This window comes from Aspergillus chevalieri, chromosome 8 (genome assembly GCF_016861735.1).
Source record: "Aspergillus chevalieri M1 DNA, chromosome 8, nearly complete sequence".
NCBI classification, from domain to species: domain Eukaryota; kingdom Fungi; phylum Ascomycota; class Eurotiomycetes; order Eurotiales; family Aspergillaceae; genus Aspergillus; species Aspergillus chevalieri.
This window is the reverse complement of record NC_057369.1, coordinates 776,729-799,019: the sequence shown is the minus strand read 5'-3', so window position 1 is coordinate 799,019 and position 22,291 is coordinate 776,729. Positions and strand designations below refer to the sequence as shown.

At 49.4% G+C, this 22,291-nt stretch overlaps 9 protein-coding genes across 9 annotated transcripts; 6 read left to right on the top strand and 3 right to left on the bottom strand.

Annotated features, from left to right (window-relative positions):
• Positions 1-1,585: 1,585 nt before the first annotated feature.
• Positions 1,586-3,767, bottom strand: PRX5 (peroxiredoxin prx5; the record flags this gene model as incomplete). Its single annotated transcript, XM_043283614.1, has 9 exons — positions 1,586-1,639; positions 1,708-1,798; positions 1,854-2,076; positions 2,136-2,774; positions 2,828-3,194; positions 3,242-3,296; positions 3,346-3,383; positions 3,440-3,553; positions 3,618-3,767. The coding sequence occupies 9 exons, from the start codon at positions 3,765-3,767 to the stop codon at positions 1,586-1,588; spliced, it is 1,731 nt and encodes a 576-aa protein (XP_043140876.1).
• Positions 3,768-4,862: 1,095 nt separating this feature from the next.
• Positions 4,863-5,840, top strand: PRX6 (short-chain dehydrogenase/reductase Prx6; the record flags this gene model as incomplete). The annotated part of the gene is made up of 3 exons (XM_043283613.1): positions 4,863-4,904; positions 4,961-5,559; positions 5,618-5,840. 3 exons carry the CDS (start codon positions 4,863-4,865, stop codon positions 5,838-5,840), a joined length of 864 nt encoding a protein of 287 aa, XP_043140875.1.
• Positions 5,841-6,328: 488 nt separating this feature from the next.
• Positions 6,329-7,748, bottom strand: PRX7 (short-chain dehydrogenase/reductase Prx7; the record flags this gene model as incomplete). The annotated part of the gene is made up of 3 exons (XM_043283612.1): positions 6,329-6,741; positions 6,864-7,409; positions 7,466-7,748. 3 exons carry the CDS (start codon positions 7,746-7,748, stop codon positions 6,329-6,331), a joined length of 1,242 nt encoding a protein of 413 aa, XP_043140874.1.
• Positions 7,749-8,465: 717 nt separating this feature from the next.
• Positions 8,466-9,896, top strand: ACHE_80260A (uncharacterized protein; the record flags this gene model as incomplete). The annotated part of the gene is made up of 5 exons (XM_043283611.1): positions 8,466-8,606; positions 8,663-8,702; positions 8,763-8,934; positions 8,986-9,122; positions 9,196-9,896. 5 exons carry the CDS (start codon positions 8,466-8,468, stop codon positions 9,894-9,896), a joined length of 1,191 nt encoding a protein of 396 aa, XP_043140873.1.
• A 441-nt stretch (positions 9,897-10,337) lies between these two features.
• ACHE_80259S (putative mitochondrial respiratory complex I chaperone (Cia84)) lies at positions 10,338-12,822 on the bottom strand (the record flags this gene model as incomplete). Its single annotated transcript, XM_043283610.1, has 2 exons — positions 10,338-10,506; positions 10,559-12,822. 2 exons carry the CDS (start codon positions 12,820-12,822, stop codon positions 10,338-10,340), a joined length of 2,433 nt encoding a protein of 810 aa, XP_043140872.1.
• Positions 12,823-13,177: 355 nt separating this feature from the next.
• ACHE_80258A (mitochondrial 37S ribosomal protein bS18m) lies at positions 13,178-13,914 on the top strand (the record flags this gene model as incomplete). The annotated part of the gene is made up of 3 exons (XM_043283609.1): positions 13,178-13,313; positions 13,380-13,618; positions 13,702-13,914. 3 exons carry the CDS (start codon positions 13,178-13,180, stop codon positions 13,912-13,914), a joined length of 588 nt encoding a protein of 195 aa, XP_043140871.1.
• A 418-nt stretch (positions 13,915-14,332) lies between these two features.
• Positions 14,333-16,285, top strand: AIP1 (WD40 repeat domain-containing protein; the record flags this gene model as incomplete). Its single annotated transcript, XM_043283607.1, has 3 exons — positions 14,333-14,348; positions 14,401-14,489; positions 14,564-16,285. The coding sequence occupies 3 exons, from the start codon at positions 14,333-14,335 to the stop codon at positions 16,283-16,285; spliced, it is 1,827 nt and encodes a 608-aa protein (XP_043140870.1).
• Positions 16,286-16,743: 458 nt separating this feature from the next.
• ACHE_80256A (FUSC family protein) lies at positions 16,744-20,101 on the top strand (the record flags this gene model as incomplete). Its single annotated transcript, XM_043283606.1, has 5 exons — positions 16,744-16,797; positions 16,871-18,208; positions 18,268-18,673; positions 18,725-19,942; positions 20,001-20,101. The coding sequence occupies 5 exons, from the start codon at positions 16,744-16,746 to the stop codon at positions 20,099-20,101; spliced, it is 3,117 nt and encodes a 1,038-aa protein (XP_043140869.1).
• A 396-nt stretch (positions 20,102-20,497) lies between these two features.
• HFI1 (TADA1 family protein) lies at positions 20,498-21,979 on the top strand (the record flags this gene model as incomplete). Its single annotated transcript, XM_043283605.1, has 4 exons — positions 20,498-20,723; positions 20,800-21,074; positions 21,141-21,249; positions 21,315-21,979. 4 exons carry the CDS (start codon positions 20,498-20,500, stop codon positions 21,977-21,979), a joined length of 1,275 nt encoding a protein of 424 aa, XP_043140868.1.
• Between the last annotated feature and the right edge of the window lie 312 nt (positions 21,980-22,291).

Sequence of the window (22,291 nt, the reverse complement as noted above, 5' to 3'; positions counted from 1 at the left end):
AATAAATTTAAAACAGGAGAGTAAAGAAATGGCAAAAAATATGTCGAAAGAAGTATATTTATATACATGCTCTGAGGCAGTGATGGCCCCCAATATTGTAGACCGTAAGATTGTATACGTGGGTTAGGGCCCGTATTACTAAGGCGGAAAAATCAGTGGGGGCGGTTATAGGGCTTATCGTAGATCTGATAAAATCTGGGTAAAGTAGTATATAATTGTAACATTATTCTGTGAGCGACTCTGAATTTCTTATTATGGGTCTCGCCGCTTTTATGAGGATCTCACGTGGCTGCTCCCTGAGTGATTAGGGAACGTCCTTCGACGCCCGGGACACGCACCATAGAGTCCTAGCTTACTCCAGGAGCTCCGGGAGTAGTACTGAACTACTCCCGGAGCATTCCCGGAGCATTCCAGAGCTGTCCAAGAAACAGCAGGTATTCAAGATCACGTGATACAACACAACGTATAATCGTTTATACTGAGGTGAATACAGTTGAGCCACCTGCCATGGCTGGAGGGGATAGAATAGACTGACCCTCTGATATACCCCATCTGGCAGGCTGAGGACCCTAGAACTAGCCAAAGTATTTGCCCTATCCGAAACGGGGCAGGTGTGGCCTTTCAACAATGGGCCGACACATGCCCTCCACTCCCTATGTAGTTACCTCTTCACTGACGGTTAGGCTGCGGCACATCCGCTCCGGCGGAGGTAACTTTGACATCCTCACAATGATGGCGATGGCGAGGGCGATGACTGTTTCTCAGTGTCGAAATGGTCCTGCTCATCTGAAAGCGGCTTACGCTCGTTTCCTTGATCAATGCTGATGGTTATCTGCATATTTCTGCTCAAATGTGACCACATGCCGATGATTGTGACGGCTCAACGCTATACAAACAGTGCCAACATGTCAAATGAGGCCATACAAGCAATCTGAGCAAACAATGGCTTAAGCCTCATCGCACAGATGTTTATAAAGACCGCCCATCGCCTAGATAGATTCCCTTTTCTTCTTCTTCCCCAGATTCGATATTCTCGTCCATGGCTACAATAGTCTAGATAGGAATTCAGTTAGTTATTATCTACTATTCCGAGCCCATGACAATGATATCGAAGGAATTGGATATTTTGGGGGGGGTGGAGAGCAAAGCTTATAGGGCAATTTGAATTCAGCAGCCATGATTCCTTGACTGCATCAGCCTAAAAAGTGACTCTGGGTAACGGCAAAAAAGACACGCGAGTTTGTGATGCTTAGATCTTGTTTGAAGAAACAGAAAATAGTATGGCTCAAGTGACAGGAACACAAAAAGAGGGCCAATTCGGAAATAAAATAGGAAATGCGGGTTTTTGATTTCATTACTGAATGCGTGGATTTGGGCTCACAAGTTCAATTAGCGATAAGACGCTCCAAGAAATTCTGTGAATGTGACATCGTTGATTTATCTTTGCTGTATACAAGAGACTTTCATGCCATTACTCTTCGCTCTATCCAGTGAGCAGAAAGCAGGGGACTGAGTATTATAGTACCTGTACGACTTTATCCACCAATTACCAGCAATATCCAGTATGCTTCCTATAGTAAGACTATTAATGGTACTTGTTCCTTTCGGCAAGAGCAGTGTTTTCGAGATAAACTTCAATCTGTGTACAAAATGTCACAAGTTAGCATTGCAATCAAAGCAAACTCAATACCTGAAGATTGTACGCACCTTGTTCGTCATCTTATGGTCGACATCTTTGCAACAGATACAGGCGATAAGTCCCACGATACCAAAGGCCATGGACACCATTGCGACAACACTATAACAGTCAGAACTTTTCAAGCTTCGACAGTATTCCCAGAGAAGAAACTTACAAGATTGCCTTGCAGTACGCATCATTCAAAGCGTCAGTAGCTGCAGTGGCCACAGCAGGGCCAAAAGTCTCGCTCAGCTTAGCTGCTCCGCCGCTCACAGCCGACAGAAGATCAGAGACACGAGACTCTGAGAGACCGGCCTTGATGGCGGCTTGGGGGACCAGTTCGGCGGTCTTCTCGCTGAGTTTGTTGTTGTAGACCGTGGTGTAGATGGTAGTTGCGACTTTCCCATAACGTCAGCTGATGTTGTGCTGCTTTAAAACACGGGGAAGGGAGACTTACTGGCTCCAGCAGCGAAACGGATACATCCCGAAATACCACCACTAACACCCAAATTTTTCTGGTCGACACCCATTTGCGTGATGGCGATACTGAGGTAAATTCCATAGCCAAAGCCCATCTGTGAGAGGAAAATGAATGCAATCATAGTACCCTTGTTAGTAGGCGTGACGATTCCCAGCAGCGACCCAAACACGACCATCAACAACACAGACCCCGTCAACTGCCATTGCCAGTGCCTGATTTTACCACCAAGAACAGAGAGCAAGAAAGCACCGAATGCGATAGCAAATCCCTGTGGCAGCGACAACACAACCGCATACTTCCATTCCGCGCCACCGTTAGTGTAGAACTGTGTGATCATGTTAGGCCACAGGATGCTAGAGGAGTAGTAGAACATATTGATGACACCCAGGGCGACGGCGGGGGCTGTAAAATCGCGGCCCCAGGAAGAAGTAAAGACGTGCGTTGGGGTAAGGGGGAAGCGGGTTCCGCTGAAGGTTTCCCAGAGAGCGAAGCAGATGAGGACGAAGGCGCCGACAACTAGGGGGGCGACAACGTGGGTGTCGTTGGAGTCGTAGACGCCAGCCCAGACGATGCCCATTAAGAAGGAGACAGCGCCGCCGGTGAATAGGATTGCACCTGTTTCACATTAGGTTAACGCTTTTAACGACGAGGCCGACAGATAAACATACCGACATAGTCCAACGACTTGAAAACCTCTCCATACGGAGTTCCAGTCGGATGCGCAGGAGGAAAGTACAAGAACAACAATCCGAAGAAAGACAGTCCTTGAAAGATGGCAATCGCACCGAAGTTCCAATACCACGTTCCAAACTCATAGCCGTAGCGAGCCGTAACGGGCGCTATGATGACGGCAATGTATACCGTGAAGTCGGCAATGACAACTCCAATATGTCTCCATTTGTTCGGGAGAAGTTCGGGAAGAGCAAATGCGGCCATTTGACAATTGGCTCCTCCGAAGCCAGAGATTGCGAGGCCGGCGATGATTTGGTTATTCGTTTTGGCTGATGCGACGATGATATGGCCAATAGTGCAGACCTACATGTGTTAGTCTATGGAACATCCATGTTGAAGGATTGGCTTACCAAGTTTCCTCCTACAAGGAACCATCGACGACCAAGCAAGTCGGTATTCGGACCACTGGGCCAGTTAGTTACCAACAGCTATATGAGCAGAGGTAGAGTCATACAAGATAAGAAACGCGCAAGTGATCGAAATGGTCCACGCCTATATTCATCATTATCAGCCGGGAAGGAATTCAGCACGAAAGAAGATTGACTTACCGGCGTAAACCAAACATACGCATTCGGCTCTCCCAGATCAGCAGAAACTGTACTACCAATGGCAGCCACAACTGGAACAGGCCAGAAGGAGAGACCATATCCGCAGGAGAGAATCTAATGCGAGAGACAAAAGGATCAGTAAGGTTGAACTTCTGCAAAGTGAAGCGGAGACACGAACACAAGAAACAATCCATGTTTTGAGAGTCACGACGGGCTCGGGATCTTGACTCTCAATGACAGGAGAAACCTGATTGACGGTGCTCTGAGATGCATGGTCGTTGTTGTCTGAAGCAGGTTCACGGAACCCTTTTTCTTGGTCGACTGCCATGATTGTGTCTGTGGATTGACTCAATGCCGGGACCTGGAAAGCATGGAATCCAAGACGAGAAAAGGCTTGTCTTTACTTGCAAAAGAGGATATCCCAGATAAAAGGCAAGAGACAACAAACTTTTCGGTTTTTCAGTTAGGATGCAGTGGATCGACACTCCTAGTTCTTTGTTATGTGAAATGGAGTTAGTCTTGAAGAGGAACCTGCTATACCGAAAAAGGAAGTGAGGGCGTCAAACTAGCGAGATGGGGTGTTGATTTAACGAGAGGGGCGTCGATGCAGTGCGTTTTTCAGTCCGTCACAAGAACTTAAAACCGACTTTTTTCTGGGGCGCTTAGGCTACGGAACACGGTCCCTCTGGGCATACGGGCCGAAACCCTGACTTCGAAGTAACTGTTTGATGCATTGCACGGAATGCCATGCGACTCCCTGATAAACGCGGAATCCACCCACCACGCCGCGCTGCATTAGTTACTGCCGACTGACTCGGTCTAGGATGAGCTCGTACAGAAGGCAAATGAATGGGATGCAGGTAGCCGCGAGAAATATTGAAACGCAATGATCTGTCAATCATTATCTTTCGAAGTTTTATTCCGCTCGTTCGAGTTACCGGATTCGTGGTTAGCCATAAGCATAATCTCAGCCAGCCAGAAGACAACCCCGGACAGGGTTTGTTTGCCGCGTGGCTTGAAAAAAAGCATATATCATTTTTAAATTGTGTTATGCTGAGAACCTGCAGGTAGGGATCCATTTAGCGTAAAGATGGGCCCAGAATGACCCAGTTTTTGACTGTTGGTGTGGTCGACCGTTTGTCGGGCTCCGTAGTGTGCATCACGGCCGATAGATACCAGAAAAAGATCCTTGCTAGTGTGAACATGACTCGGGGCATTTGGTCCGTCATGCACGTGGATTAAATTGTCTTACGGGATCGTAGCTTCCTTCGTGATTACGGAGTACAGAGCGGATGAATCTCTTTTATCCGCCTTGTCTCTGGATTTCTTGAGCTAATATCTCTAGCTAACATTGCTAGTCTTTGACCAATTTACGAATCATTATTCTTTCGTCCAGTGATTGAAAGATAAACTACTACAGAAAATGGGAGGAGAAACTCAAGTTGCCATTGTCACTGGTGCCACTGTCGGTCTGTCTTACCTCGATTTAATGCAGCTTACTGACAACGGATACCACTGCAGTCTGGCATCGGAGCCGAAGTCGCCAAATTCCTCGCTGTCAGAGGTTGGAAAGTCGCCATTGTCGGCCGACGCAGAGATGTTGGAGTAGCTCTGGCAGCCAGCTTAGGACCCAACGTTTTCTTCTTCCAAGCAGATGTGTCGCAGTATGAGAGTCAAGCCAAGGTCTTCCGCGATGTCCACCGAATCTGGGGACAGATCGATATGTTCATTCCCAATGCCGCGGTTGTGGATCAATCGTCGTTCTACCTGTACGGATCCCACGAAAAGACTGTGGATGACATTCCTCCGGAGCCGGATCTATCTTGTACAGATGCGGACTACAAGGGTGTCATCTACGGTGTACAGCTGGCGAGACATTTCATGAAGTTCAATCAGCCACACGGCGGGAAGATTGTGGTGACGAGCAGCGTTGGAGGCATGTTTCCTCACCCGTCGTATCCGGAATACTGCGGTGCAAAAGCAGCTGTCAACCAATTCGTCCGAGGCGTTGCGCCGCTGCTTAAGCAGCGGGAGAACATCTTGATCAACTGCGTCCTTCCAGGAATTGTAGCGACACCGATTGTGCCACCGGAGATGATCGCAGCAGTCACGCCACAGTGGTGAGTTCGCCTTTAGAAAAAAAAAAAAATCGTACAAATATCGCTAACAGAATATCAGCGTAACACAAATGGAAACAGTCCTGAGCGCGTTCCGAACCTTCCTGGATGACACGACAGGAATGGCGGGTGAAATGCTCGAATGTTCCGGGGACCGGTGTGTCCTCTACCCGATGCCGGAATACGGCAATGGGCTGGTTACGAAGAGGGCAGTAACCGTATGGGAGCCTTTATTCCGGATGATGCATGGGGATGACTCGCGGCTGCAGGATGCAATTCCGTAATGTTCTTTTTCATTTTTATTTATTTTTTTTACTATGTGTCAGTTGAGTTTCGGGTCGGTACAAATACATAATAATACAATCATATTCACTTTGGAAGGATCCGGAATGAATACCAAAACATAGCTGTCAGAGTGCGTTTGCATTTATTTGACAGAAATCACCCGATGGCCAGCGCCAACTGGAAGCGAAGCCGGCGTTCCTTTGGGCCCACTAAACTAGGGTTTGTTTGACAGACGGGCCATTCCGCGAAGTCAATGCCGGATAAGAATAACAGTTAACGGGGCCGCATTGGTCCGATGCTAAATTGGAAAACTTATCCTGTAGTGCTTTGGAAAGTACCATGCATCCAATTGCTTTTTTCTCTTGCTTCGTTTCATTTCATTTTCATGCGGCGCAGGCGGCAAAAGTTCCGGCAGTTCAATCCGGGAATCCTTTAATAATTCTCGCTTATGTCGCTTACCAGGATATCCAATGATCTTCATTAAACACTACAGCTTACTTGTACGAGAAGTACCATTCAGCACGCCTCCGACCTGATTCTCCAGCACCGTCGCCGCCATAATGGCCTGCATCCCCTCGTCGCAAAATTCAGGAGCCTCCCGGAAATAAAACTTGTCCCCCGAGATCTCCACCGCACGGCCGTACCCTTGTGCCGCAGGAATGAACGTGCCCGTTGCATCGGTCATTCCGTGATCCGTACCCCCATCATCTGCCCGGATGAGCATAAGCACAATCCTGGCAATTGTTTCCAACGGGATGAACAGGTGAGGAGGGAAACTGGCCCATCCTTGAGCATCGACGAGATCGGTCTGTGCGATTCCGGGACAGATGGCATTGACCCGGATGCCGTCGTTTTGCCATAATTGAGTTGCAATGGAACGCATGAGTCCGACCACGCCATCTAAATTCGGGAATTAGTACTCCCTCGTGCTTGTCTTGCTTGTTTGGGGGGTTTAGCCCGTTGGATGTGATCTATCATCGGGGAATATTCGATTTAATATAGAACAGACCAGGGAGACCCACGCTTCGTAGCAGTGTATAACGGCGAGTAATGCGAAGGATACAGGCCTCCACAGCTCGCTGTCATGACCAAATTGCATCCTCTGCCCTTGTCAGGGGACCGCCGGAAATAGTGCATCGCCAGGTAACTCGTGAACACAACGCCATTCAGATTCACTCCGATAACCCGCAGGTCCTTCGGCTCCGGCGGTACTTGCTTCGTATTCTGCTGCGGCAGGTTCTCAAAGAAATTCGCTCTCTCGATGATCCCTGCGTTGGCAAAAACAAAGTCGAGCCGACGGTGCCGCTGGAAAACTCTCTGAAAAACCGCTGCCAGGTCGCTATAGCTCGATACATCGACTTTGTGAAAGGTCGCATGAGGATGTAGGCCTATGGCTGCCTCATTGCCTCGATCGGGATGGATGTCGAGCAGATGGACATGCCAGGATCCTTGGGCTGCGAGGGATTTGGCCACCGCAAGGCCCATGCCGCTGGCTCCTCCGGTGATGAGGGCGATTTTTGGCGTCATTATCGTGTTGCAAAGTGATACTGTTGTTTTGGAATGGAACACTACGTACCAAACTATTAGAGTCTTTATATTACTTAGAGTGTACTACAGAGTATACCGCAACGTATTATTGCTCCTGCCGTGCAGTCCAGGGCACACCGAACACTTGGAATCAAACAAACGGGACATAGCCCTTCCGTCTGAGGTGCAAACAGTACCGGGGCACTGGCACTCGGCCCAACTTGCCATTTAACTGGCGCTGCGCAGATCACATCAGGTACTTTTCTTCCTTGTTCCTTCGTCTGCCCATATCCTAGCTCTTTCCTTGACAATGCACAATGCCGGAAAAGTAAGACAAAGAAGACAATGCGGGTCCGGAAGTCATGTACCGGCATACCCATCAAAATCCTTACCGTTGGCACATGCACCAGGATATAATAATGGAAACAGGAGCATTGACAGTTCCACTTGACCCAACGACAATTCCAGACCGGATTAAGATCAACCAGTAAGAGATCCCTGCAGCCGTCGTTTATTTGTATTCATATAGGGAGTTGAGCAGGGAATGAATCTGAGACGTACCATCGATCGATCAGTCTATACCGTGCGCTGCCGTCAAAAAGGCAGCCAAACTTCATGTGACAGCGAGTCAAAAAATGATAGATAACATCCCACGATTGTTTGCTGGGCCATGTCAGCTTTCTGATGTACTATGTATGTGATGAGCTTTGTTATCACAATCGGCCGGTTCGGCTATCCTGCTACAATTGCTGTTCTGGACGGTGCTGATGGAGGGTACAATCCGGTCTTTCTGCTATATTGGGACATCGGCTGGGACCTGTCTCCTGGATTCTGTGACAGGGATTCATGGCGGGACGAGTAAATGGATATAGATTCCAGAGGAGAAATTTCGATCTGTCAATAGAACAGGGACGAAAAAGAAAACAAAGACGTACTCGTAGAGAATGTCAAAAAGACGCTGACTATCCATATTATTATATGGTACTCCGTATATCTTTCCGCCAATCCATACAAGATATGGAGACATTCCATATAAGTTAATGAACCGTCCTTAACGCCGTGTCGAAGATAATGATATTCTGCTGTACCTGCAAGACATGGCTTACAACCAGGTCGCCGAGTGTTTTGCAGAATATGCAATTGGCACTTGCTTCTTGCTGCTCCGGCTCTTTGCCCGAGTGAAAATGGCTGGAGTCTGCAGTCTGCAGTTGGATGATGCGTTTGCTGTCATGGCTATTGTGAGAATTTCTCGTGTCATTGAGATAAGCATTGGCTCTAACGTCGGCGAATCCAGATCTTCTTTACTCTCCAGACCGCTATTATATACTTGCTTGGTATGCTACACAGACCCGATTCTATCAACTCGCGATATGAAACTGATCGTTTGTATGCAGGCGTATTCGGGAATAACATCGGTCTCAACACCGTCACCGCAATGCAAGTTCCAGACAGCCAAGTGTCCAAACTAGAACTCGGTTCGAAGCTGGCTTTCATGAACTGGATCTGGTATATGTACTATATCTGGTGCCTCAAAGGTGTTTTGCTCTGTCTATACAACAAACTCACGTACGTTCCCTTCTTCGTGGGATGAAAACCTAAGTCACTGACAGGAGATAGACAAGGAACTCGACGACAACATCTAGTCTGGGCCGCGTCAGCATTCTGTTTCTTGACATGGCTAGTGTGCATCTTGACGCATATCTGCATCTGCACCCCGATTACTCGTAATTGGCAGATCAAGCCCTACGCCGGAGGTACGTCCCTACCCAACCACATATCAACCACATATCAAAAAGAGAAAGAGCCTAGAGCTGACCACAAAAACAGACTCCTGCACAATCCGCGGCCCACTCTACATTGTCATCGCTATCATGAACGTCATCTCCGATATTATCATCATCCTAATCCCCATCCCCATCCTCGTGAAACTCCAAGTCCCCCTGCACCGCAAGGCAATCCTCACCGCCATGTTTTCCTCCGGCATCTTCATCATGATCTGCACCATTCTTCGTGCCTACTACTCGCTCAAATCCCTGACAACGCTCAGAATCGCCCTGGGTTGGGCAAATCGCGAGTGCTTCGTCGCTGCTATCGTCGTCTCGTTGCCCGGTATCAAGCCGTTGTTCCGGAACACTCGATGGATCGGGTCTAGTAATCGCGGGAAGCAGTATAATTATACGGGACCGTCGTCGTCGGGGTACAATGGGTTTGGGTCGAAGTCTTCTGGGAACACCAAGACGTATATCACGTCGTTGGTTAGTAGTAATCGCACTGGGCATGTCGAGTTGCACGATGTGCCGACGACCACGACGATGGGGGATAGGGATAGCGATGGGAAGAGGGCGTCGACTGCTAGTAAGGAGTTGATTTTGAATAATGATGATACCCATGCCCGGGGGCATGATGAGGAGGGAGCTGGGACTGGGTCGAGGGGGTCGGGGTCGCCAGGGGAGAATCCTCCGCTCGCTATTCGAGTCACCACTGAGTATACTCTGGCGCATGAAGCTGGGGCTCGACGGTTGCAGTAATTTCTTTTCTTTGTGATATCCATTTTATTTAATGATATTTTATGCTATATAATATTCAATTTCGGGTGCAATCAAATGGGAGCAAATGAGCCAAATGAACCACCATCCAGGCGATGACAACCTGTAGCATTGTACGGAAATAGGCATCATTGGGGATCCAACATGAGACCGCAAGTTACTGAAGGCCTGTATACCGGCAGTAAGGCCATACGTATTGCATTGGCCGAAAGCACTTTCTGATTCTCTGTAAATGATAGCCACCAGAATTTCTTCAGAAAAGCAAGAAGCAGTGGTAAGGGGAGCGCTGGATGAACCGTTTAGTATATAGAATCCAGGAAGAATTAGCAATAGTTATGCTGTGAGCAGTCACTCATCGGAACCTTGCCGTTAATATATACAGATACAGTAATATGTACATCACAGAGATCTCATCCGATCCCGTTATACAAGGTATTCAAGAGAGAGCTTATCGAATTTCAATCCTTCCTCGTGTTCAGAGCGACTCAGCTCCATTAGATGGTCCCATAGTTCCGGATAGCTGGTTTTCGCCCATGTCTCGACTTCGTCTTTCCAGTACTGGTAAGGAATCGCGTTGTAGAAAAGACCGATTCTGGTTTCTTGTTAGCGTTGTAATCTAAAGAATAGAAGATGTAAATACTCACGTCTTTCGACTTGGCTTGTAACCAGTCTCAGCATACATGTTATCGATAGCCTCCGTAGCAAGTTCGAATTCGCAATGCGCAGCCAACGCTACAATGTACGTCACGTACATCCGGCGGTCAATCCCGATGTCCAGATCCTTTGCCTTCTGCATCATCTTGATAGCTTCTTGAACTCCGTTGTGGTGGCTTTCGCAAGCTTTGAAGAAAATCCCAATGGTCCTATGCGTAGGTCCTTCTTCGGATGCGAGGATTTCACGGAATATCTTCATAGCTTCTTCAGACATCTCGCAGGACGCATATGCAAGCATCAAGCCGTTCCGTACCTGGGTGTTGAGATCGACTTCGATATCCAGTTTGAGCATATTATGGACCAGTTCTAGATTCTTCGCATCGGCCGCACGGGCAATTCCTTGCAAACATAGGGCGTAGGTGAAAGGTTTCGGCCGCTGTCCCGGATTTTCCGCCTGACGCATATGACCAAATACTAGACAAGCCAGGTCACTTCTGTTGCGCTCGAAGAAGGCGGACATGATTTCGGTCCGCCTGTTCACCCCCGTTTCGGGGAATGCAAGCCGTAGAAGGTTATACACCTCCCAAACGTCGTCAGTGCCTTTACTGGCATCCAGGATGTATTTTATGACTATATCCCGGACCACAGTTGCTTCTCCCGAATCAAGGGCGCCAAGACGTGGACGAAGCAATTCCGAAACAGCCTCCCAGTCACGTCGGTTAAGCAGCAGATGTGTCAATGCTGCGAGAGTTTTGGGTTCCAGGCGTACATTGTTCTCAAAAAATGGGTCCAGAAGGCCGGATACTTGGTTAAATAGAGCGTCTTCCTGACCTGACCAGCAGAGCATTGTAATGAGCTTATTCATCAGTGGCAGATGCTCAAATACCGCAGCGTCGAGATCAGGTAGTTCCCGCATAAGCTCAAGTGCCCCGTCAACATCCTTAGCCAATACGCGAGTTTCCAGCTGCAGCATCTTGGTTTGTGAGTCTGGCTCAAGATTCCATTGCGAGGCCAAAGTGGAGAACTCTGTGGCCAGCTGCGGGTTTTCCATAACATTGGCAAAGCGAATCAAATCATTTAGGCACGACGTCGTAAGATGTGCAGTTGGGTTTCCGGCGATCCAGGCTTTGGCCTTCTCTGAGATGTCAAACGCGTTACCACCCTGGGCCGCTTCCCAGAGCAAACTAATGTTGATAGTCTCCGCAATAGGGCGGTGCGCAAGCGAGTTGAAGATCGGCTGTGCCAAAGTGACTTTGGATCTGAAAAGCGCGTATCTAATCACAGCTTCCTTCGTAGCATAAGTAGGCTCTTCTTTGCCGCTCGATACAGGGCACTCGTAGAGTGCCTGCACGGCAGGCCAGATATTTTCTCTAATGAGCGCTTTAATCAATTCTTCCTGGGTCGCAGCATCATATTGCTTGCCATGCTTCTTAAGTCTTGCTGGGATTTGTTTGATTTCAGCTCGGCCACCTTGAACGGCGTATCCCTTGATGACCGCAAGCCAGGGAGACGGCTTGGCTTTCTGCAGCTTGTCCCAGAACTTTTCGACTATCTCCTGAGCTCGCTCAGGCTCGCCGTTTGAAGACACCAGGTTAACATAGGCTGTGAGTGCAGGCCGGCTAACCTCGTTAGGACCAAATCCCTGATCCGCACAGAGCTCCAGAAAGACCGAGTGTGCTATGTTGAGGATGGATTCACGAGATGCGGGCAAACATGTTGCTTCGGACAAGACGAATAATACACTCTCCAGACTTTCCGTAGAAAATACCGCCGCCCAATCACTCGATTCCATATCTTGCTGTTGAGCATTCAGGTGCTCCCATGTCACATTAAGCAGGCGTCCCTGGAATCCGGTAATAAACCCCGGGGTATCCGCTCGCGCCGCGAAGAACTCTCGAAAAGCTTTCGCAATGACATCGTTTGTTGGTCCCCGGCTCTTGTCCTCTAACGACCGCAATAGATCCCTCATCGTCTTCAGACCAATTTCGGATTGCAGTGTTGTCGCCTGAGGTTCGCTACTTTGCGGTTTCATATTAAATGCGAACAGTCCTCGTCGCTGGACATGGTTGAACTTTGGCAGGCCTAGACTTCGAGCTCTATGTGAGGGAATCGTGTGTAGAAGACGGTAGCGGCATCTCGACGAATGTAGCGGCTCGTTATTCAAAATCGCTCGAAATACCCGTTTTGTGAGATGGGATTGCATGTTGATATTATATTCCCTAGCTGCTAGCAGCCTGCAAAAGTGCGTAGTCATCCAATTCGGCGTCGGAAGGCGATATTCAAACCAATCGGCGGGGTCAATTCTCAACGCAAGTCGACTGTATACCAAACTCCGGTGCGGCTAATGAAAGTAAGGCACAAATGACAGTTTAGCAACCAGAGCAGGCACTGTGAGCGGCCCTCGTTGGGACAAAAGTGAGCTGCTGGAAAACCAATTGCGGCGGAAAGGGAAGAAACACAGAGAGCACGGGTCTTGGCGCGATGAGAAGAAATCCTCCGAGAATCCGCTCTCCACTCTTCTGGCCTCCGACTTCACCATCTTGCTGAACCCCAATTATATCAATTACTTTCTGGAAGGTGATTTCTACCTGAATCGCTACCAGAGCACGATGGCTCTCAACATATTCACTCGTTTACCGTTGCGCACATTTGGCGCCAGCTTCGCGCCCTTGTCGACATGTCGATGGAATTCAACAAATGCAGACGCCATCTCGTACCTTCAAAGTGCTACTAGACCTACCCGGGGTATGTCGAACTTCTGAACGGAAGCCAGCGTCCTGTGCTGAATGATTGACTTACTTTCCAAAATAGGTCCCAAACCATACCATCGCAGTACGGCACTCCAGAACCGCGCCAGAATAGCTGAGGAACAAAAGAAGCAGGCCGAGAGTAGGGCATTGGAAAGATTTCAGACTCGCGAGTGGAGGGCAGGAGACGTCTATGCGCCGCATGACCTCAGTCCGGCACAAATGAGGAAGTGGAAGGTGCGCCACAGCCCGCCTACGGATGCTTTTGACGCCATAGACAAGAATCCTCTTGATCTCTACAAGGTATATTCTCCTCTCGACAGATGTGCTTCGTTATATAGAACCTTGGGAATGGAATGGCTGGCTAACTGGGAATGCCGTGACAGAACTTCTCGATCATGTCTGAGTATATGACGCCCATGGGACGCATTAAACACCGCAGCGAAACCGGTCTACGACCAGTCAACCAGCGCAAAATTGCAAAAGCCATCCGCAGGGCCATCGGGCTCGGACTTATGCCCAGCGTTCACAGACACCCGGAGATTTTGGCTGCAGAGGCCAAGGCGAGACTGGACGGAAACTCCAACAATGTATACTAAGACGGGTGGTTTTTCGCACGGCATAAAAAGGGAAAAATTGGAGGAAGGTCACGAATCAATACCAAGTGTAGGCATGGAGTTCTGTCTTTGCTGTTTTTGTTTATGGGACGGATTAGAAATGAGAAGAACACGAGTGTACTATTAGCCATCGACATCTACATATTCGCCCAGTTGCCATTGTATGATTATTATATATCAATCACTGCAATTTCACAGCATCATTAGTGGCCGGACTACAGGGGATGATCCTCCGTCTGAAACTCGGTCTGCCGTCGTGATGCTTCCCCACTACGCCGACGACCTTCCCCGGAGTCTATATAACAACAAGTAAACACCAACCTTCCTTCTCCTGCCCATTTTCTCCTTTGTTTATACTCCGACTTTCATTTCTGAACATTTCAACGTTGCTGGTATAAACATGCCCATTACCAACGGTATGTTAATACATTTATTCCCCTCTTCATGCACATGGTCTGACATATGCAGAGTCCATCTGGGCCGCAAGCCCCTCCACGACGAGAGGTCAACCCACCCAACTCTCCTCGGACGCCAAGGGTGAACGTCTTGCTTATGCCGTACGAAAGATTATCTGGTGTAGCGGTTGATTTCTAAAAATGCGATATGCTGATTGAAGTGTCTCGTTCTCTAGTCGAATAAATCCATCTTCGTCCGGTCGATCGATAACCCCACGATCGCGAGACAGTATACCGAGCACAAGTCTAACACGACAGTCGCCCGTTTCTCCCCCTCCGGTTTTTATGTCGCCAGTGGTGATGCCAGTGGTGTAGTCAGAGTCTGGGACTGCGTTGGTGACGGAATTACAAAGGGAGACTACAGCATTGTCAATGGTCGAATCAATGACCTGGCCTGGGACGGTGATTCCCAGCGCATCATTGCCGTTGGCGATGGAAAGCAGCGCTACGGACATTGCATTACTTGGGACAGTGGAAACACCGTCGGTGAGATTATGGGACATACGCAACAAATCAACACGGTCTCCATTAGACAACAGAGACCCCTGCGAGCAGCCGCTGGCGGTGACGACATGGGAATTGTCTTCTACCACGGAGCACCGTTCAAGTTCAATAATGCAATCCGCGAGAAACATACCAACTATATTTACGGAAATGCCTTTAGCCCTGATGGCTCTACTTTGGTCAGTGTCGGCGCGGACCGACGGATCTGGCTCTACGATGGCAAAACTGGTGAGATCAAGGGCCAAATTGGGGAGGGGGAGCACAAGGGAAGCATCTTTGGTGTCTCCTGGTCGGGTGACTCGAAGAAGTTCGCGACAGCGAGCGGTGATAAGACCGTCAAGATCTGGGATGCTGAGGCAGGCAAGGTTTCGCAGAGCTGGACATTCGGAGAGGATATCAGAGACCAGCAAGTTGGTGTGACTTGGCCTGCTGGCAGAAGCGACGGCTTGCTTATCAGTCTGTCGCTCAGCGGTGACCTCAATTACCTTGTCGAAGGCACGCCTGAACCCAGGCAGGTTATCCAGGGTCACCAGAAGAATATCACTTCCTTGAACCAGTTTGGGTCCAGCAGTGACAGTCAAACTCTGTGGTCTGGCAGCTTTGACGGCAGAGTCTGTAGTTGGGACATTTCCAAGGGACTCGCCGAAGAAGCGGAAGGGGCCGGTCACACGGCGTATATCGCAGGCCTCGCACCCACCCAAGAGGGCGCTGGTAGGATTTACAGTGTGGCCTGGGACGATACCGTCCGGTCCATTGACATTGGCGCGAAAACATACACTGGAAGCTCCTCCAAGCTATCTGGTCAACCAGTGGGCGTTGCTGCCGGTAACTCGACCGTGTTGGTAGGAACCTCGAAAAGTGTTGAGATTTACAACGATGGAAGCAAGTCCGGGGAGTACAAACCGAAGTCGCCGGTCTCTGCTGTCGCGGCTCATGGAAGCGTGGCGGCTGTCGGCAGCGAAGATGCGTCTGTCCAGATCTGCGACGTGTCCAGCACTAGCCTTTCTCCCAAGACAGACATCAAGGCTGGCAAAAACCCTGTGTCTGTATTGACCTTCTCGAATGATGGCTCGCTCGTTGCAGTTGGTGATTCTCGTGGCCGCATTCTTGTCTACAAGGTTGCTGATGGCAGTTTGGTCACTGACCGCTGGACGGCGCACACTGCCCGAGTTACTTCCCTTGCCTGGGATGAGAGCAACACTCATGTGGTGAGTGGCTCTGTGGACACGAACATTTTCGTTTGGAGCTTGACCAGCCCTGGCGACTGGCTCCAGGTGACGAACGCTCACAAGGAGGGTGTTACCGGAGTGGCATGGATTTCCGGGTCATCCAAGGTGGCTTCTGCTGGTGCTGATGCTGCCATCAAGGTCTGGAAAGTGGAGAACCTGAAATAGGTCGAGCAAGGAAGCCTTAGTATCGTATGATAGATGAATTGTATCCTGACGACGCCCTCATATTGTTCCACGAGGTATGCACGTAGTCAACCACTGCAAGGACTTGGCAACCCCCTTATACGCAGAGACACACCCACATGGTACCTCTACAGAGGAGTACATATGACAAAGATACTACAGTTTGGCATCTGGTGAGAAATCCTGCTGAGTTGGTCACATGTCATCATATGTCCCAAAAGGGAAAGTATGGAGATCTGCCGTGTTTTTAACAGGTAACGGCGTGGCGATAAACATCGACAGCTCCAGCAATGCGGTGGAGCTCCCCGGTTCTTAGTTATGCTGATACAAGAACCTCATTCACTCCAAACCCTTCCAGATGTTCTCAATTTTCATTCTTCCTGCCAAAAACTATGGGCTTCAACTTCAGCATCGAGCGACTCAGGAGATAGAATGAGATCATGCCGTCGTCTGGGGACTCGTCGAGCGGTTCCCGTCGCTTCTCGCGCCCAAAGGTAAAGTAAAGAAAGCGTCAGCAAGTCCCAAAAGGTATGTATCCTTTGCTAACTTACAGTCGACATGCTATAGTTACGCCAAGCGACTTTTGTCTTACCGAAGACTGGTCAGCGTCTAAAAGGTCTGGTCAATTTGCGAAATGCATATACCTCCCCCGATTCCAGTGCGAATTCAAATTCGGAACTCGACGAGCGACGCGGGCTCCTTTCCGGTGACATCGCATATAACAACGAAGGAATAGTCTCAAGAATTCGCACGAAATTTCGGGATGGATGGCTTCTGGTGTACGAGTTTCTATCTTCGGAACTGGGAATTGGCGTCTTGAAGTGCAGTCTGGCCTACCTACTAGGATCTCTGGCGACCTTCATTCCTGCAATAGCGTCTTTCCTAGGCCAGCAGGATGGAAAACATGTCGTGGCTACTGTCACCGTCTACTTTCATCCAGCGAGGTCGCAAGGAAGCATGTACAAGGCGTCAATATGTGCGTTTCTGGCCTTCCTCTACGCCGCCTTCGTCTCCATCACGAGCATGGGCGTTTCGATGTTCTTCCAAGATACGCTGCATTTGCTCCCTATCGGACATGCACTAGTGCTCATTGTGTTCTGTGGAGGTGGTCTTGGGTTCATTGGATGGACGAAGCAGAGACTAAGTGACCCGTTGGTCAATGTTGCCTGCTCGTTGACCTCGCTTGCGACAATCACGGTTTTGACCAAGGAGGGTGCCGTTCAGAGCGGCGACCTGTCTCTTGCCAAAGTTTCCCAGGTCCTGAAAATGGTTATTCTGGGTGTGGGTGCCACCATGGCCGTCTCGCTTTTGATCTTCCCGGTTTCAGCAAGAAAGAAACTCCGGTCGAATCTGACTACAGTTACCGAGTCGCTAGCGGTTATGCTAGGGGTGCTTACGGAGAGCTTCCTGAGTGGGTCTGATGAAGAGTTACAGTCCGCTGAGTTTGTCAATGCAGCTGCACGTCACAAACAGGCCTACAGTCAGCTTGATAACCTGGTGAAAGAGGCCAAGCTTGAGCACTATGTCGCCGGCACCGAGAAGGAGTACAGACTTGAGAAGAACGTCGTCCGTCTGTTGCAAGATATCACTCACAATATGGGAGGTTTACGCAGTGCTGCTGTCCTGCAGTTCCAGCTTCTCAAACAAACCAGGCTTGGTGAATCGATGCAGCTCCGGAGCCCAGAGGGCGATTCAAGCGGAAACGGTCAACTTCCTTTGCCAAGTCCATGGATATTGCACGACGAGCGTTCATTTCTGGAGCCTATTGATGAAAGGCCAGAGGAAGAAGTATCTTCCCCTGGTAGCTCTCGTAGAAAGCAATCAAGTCTGAACTCGCTGGATAGTTACCGTCTCCCGCACGCAGACATTTTTGCATTGTTCATAAACCACTTGGGACCCTCTATGGTATTTTTTTTTCCTCCCAAAATGACAACATCGAATTAGTGAATGCTAATGATTGACAGCGCTCTCTCGCTTTTACATATATGGAGATCTTCAAAGAAATCCCTTTCGGTCCCGGGCCAGACTACCGCGTTTGCATCAACAGCAGATTTCATACGAGTCTCGACCGTGCACTCGAACTCTATAAGGAATCGAGAGAAAGCGCTCTCAAATCTATCTACCGCCAGAAGGAAGTAATGAAGATACGGACCGTCGAGCTGTCAGCTGACCTTGAGGAAGTTTCTGCAAGTTGCGGTCACTTCAGTTTTTCACTTCTCTCATTCGGTGAAGAGCTGCAGGAGCTCTTGACAATTCTGGATGAATTGCACCTCGAAGCTGACGAGAGGCCCACCGGACGGTCTTGGAACTGGCTGAAGTTCTGGCGTCAAAGAGGACCTGAGACGGGTGATGGAAATGAACTTGATGCGGGTAAGCTTGCCTCGTGCATTCGGAAAAAAGAAGGAACTGACTTCTTAGCAGAACAGGCATTGATTGGGAACCCCACGGTTACAAATGGCGTAACTACTGGGCCGTCCAAACCATCCGCTTCGTTACCTCCTAGTCTCGAAAACTCCCCCACAAAAGAACGATTGGGCTATCGCATTTGGAAGTCATTTGGGTTCTTCCGACGGGACGATACAAAATTTGCGATCAAAGTTGGGACTGGTGCAGCTCTCTATGCCTTGCCCTCGTTTGTTTCCTATACTCGGCCTTTATACTCTCATTGGAGAGGTGAATGGGGTTTGTTGTCCTACATGTTGGTATGCTCGATGACCATCGGCACATCGAACACCACCGGGTACGCCCGTTCGTTTGGTACCTTTCTTGGAGCGGCCTGTGCCGTGGCAGCATGGTACGCGACTTCCGGGAATGTATATGGACTGGCGGTATTGGGCCTGTTGATGGCGACTTGGACGTCATACCTAAACATTGTCAAAAAACAGGGACCAATGAGCCGATACATCATGCTCACCTACAACCTCTCCGTTCTATACGCCTACTCACTGATGCAGAAAGAGGCCCTCGACGATGATGACGAAGGAGGAGATAACCCAGTTATTACCGACATTGTCCTTCATCGCGTCGTCGCAGTCCTATCCGGATGCGCCTGGGGTGTCATCATCACACGGGTGATCTGGCCAGTCAGTGCTCGTGCGAAATTGAAACACAATCTGAGCTTTCTCTGGCTCCGGATGAGTTTGATCTGGAAACGGGATCCTCTGTCTACCATGGCTATGGAACGGAGGTTGGAGGCATATATGAGTCCGCGAGAAAAGTTGGAAATTGAACGATTCCAATCTCATCTGGAATCTCTTCAAGCTGCAGCTCGTTCCGAGTTTGAGCTGAAGAGTGCCTTTGCCGACGCTTCCTACGGTAATATTCTCCGTCGTACCCGGAGCATGATGGACGCATTCCACGCAATGAATCTGGAGTTAGTGAAGAGTTGGAATGTTTCTGAGGGCGAGATTTCTATTCTTCGGTACACGGCCCAGGAGAGGAAGCATCTGTCGTCCCGCATCAGCCATCTTCTGTCAGTTATGGCTTCATCTATGAAACTAGAATATCCGCTCGTCGATGTTCTCCCCAGCATAGAGCATGCACGAGACCGGCTGCTCGCCCGGATCTTCCGATATCGCCAGGATCAGGAAGTGTCGCGTGTCTCGACTGACGAGGACTATGCGCTGATTTATGCCTACAGTAAGCAATCCGCCTTTCCTATTCTCTCTATACTAGTTCTGGTATCTAACGATTACAGTTCTGGTGACAGGCCAGTTGTCGATGGAGATCGTAGAGGTGTTGGGCGAAATCGGGAAGCTGTTCGGCTTGCTGAACGAAGATGCCGTCCGATTGCAGTAGTTATAGTATTCATAAAAATATTTTTAAAATGTCTGTAAAGCAGTGTTTTCATGGTATTCTATTCACTCCTCGAGAGCAAACATCCGGTCGTGAATCGCTCCCAAGGCGGAGGGCATAACCGTTTCTGGCGAGAGGAAACCTCAACCTCTTTCCATCATCCCCCATCAACACCCTTCATCGCCCGGCCCCCATTTCCACCGCGATTCCATCAATTCTCTCGTTTTTTTTTCTTATGGTGCCGACCTTCTTACGCTCGTGGTCGGCTCGAGGACCCTTATTATAGCTGAAACCCGCAGCTACAAACGGAATATATGTTCATGAAGTCCTACTAGTTTCCCTCCCCGCCTCCGGCTTCGCGCAGCCCGTCGCGCTCCTGCGAGCCCTTTTGCCCAAACCATGCAGATTGACCCGGCGGCCCTGAATCGGGCGGACGCTGCTGCGTCGACCGCGATAGCTTCGTCCAAGGGGTCTGCTACCAACGCGCCCGCGACTCAGAAGTCGTCCAGCAAGGTCCTGATTTCCGTCCCGCGACTGGACCTGGAACCTGCCTATACGGAGTTGAAGGCTGCCATCGGCGATAATTGGTCTGAGTATAAGCAGTCTACGGCGCTTTTTCTTCTTGGTGGGTGGTCATTTTGATATTTGCGCGAATATTGGGTGACATCAGGAAGGCTAACTGTTACGCTTCTAAACTACAGGGCATCTTAACCAAAGCGAATACTCGTCGCGCGTCGATCATATTCTATGCGCCGACTCGAAAACTGAACACCTTCACAATAACTTCGTATGCGCGATCATTGGAAACCTTACAAGAGACCTGCCCGACCATGGTGTTGCAAGTTGGGTATCGGCGAATGACAAACCGTCCGTTGTGTCAAAGCCGGCCTCCGGGGATGCGGCTGAGCACAGGTTGAAGACGGAGGTGATGCAGCTTCCTCCTCGAGACCGGCGGCGTATCAAGGCGATTCAAGAGGTATGATCCGGGGCATTGTTATGGGATATGCATGCGCTGGTGACGCTAACGGTCCTTTCTTGACAGCGTGACCCCAACGAGACGGTGCCCAATGAGCTGGAAGAATATCATTTGGCCAAGCAAATTAAATTACCAAGCCAGGTACCTGCGAGTGCGGGTGGTTTGAATAAGACCAGTATGAATCATTTGCTTCTGCGTGATGTATTATGATGTATTATACATGCTAATCACCATATTCAGATTGGGAACTAGAAATTCGAAAACGCTACGCACAACCCCTAGCTTCAGAAACCGGCGAGTTCCCCGACTCCGAGTCCATATACGCGCGCATGATCCCGATATGCTATGAAGAATCCATTGTCAGCGGTGCGGGTCTCCCCTGTGCGGATTTCATGGCAATTGCGACAGAGACATTTGTAAAAGAGGTTTTGTCTGTTGTCTTTTCACGAACCAGATCCAACGGCCCGTCAGGTACCATAAATGGGATGATGATGCGGAAATATCGACAACAGCTCGAACAAGAGGAACTGGCCTACACCCGCGGAGAGATCGTCAAGGACGGCGCAAGCGGGTTACTGCCCGTGGAAGCGAAAGAAGCGGCCGTTAGGAAACCTCTCGGGGTCCGAGATCTTCGATTGGCCTTGGAACTCGGTAATGGTGTCCTCAGCCATATGCCATTGATTATAGATCAGGTCATGGGCGGTTATCTCGAGGATGAGCTTGAGACGGAGAAGCAAGACCGCACGGATGACGGTGCCCCGGTTCTTACTGATGACGACACGAAAGCCGGTTTCACTGATGAGATGGATTTGGACGAAGCCGATTCTGGCTGGGAAGGAGCTGGCGCCACAGACCACGAGCAATTGGGCTCGTTGCTGGACGAATGTCTGTCCATGGCTGCATAGCCTTTCCCACTCTTTATACCCATCTTTTTTTCTTCCTATTTACATCCTACCGTTCGACACATTTATATCATTCTACCATTACTCCCCTTTCATTTTTTTTCTTTTCCCCTACAAATCTCTCGTGTGCGTTGGGTTTGTTGATGCTAATTTTGATATAATTGGACTACGGGCTACAACGTCCGGTCTGGCGTCCTGGGAGTCTAAAGGAAGGCCATCTGTCACAAAATGTGACACGAAACTTCTTTGTTTTATTCTCGCATCTGGCATGGAGTTTGCTCTGTTTTTTGTTTTTGTTTCATTTCTCATCTTGGA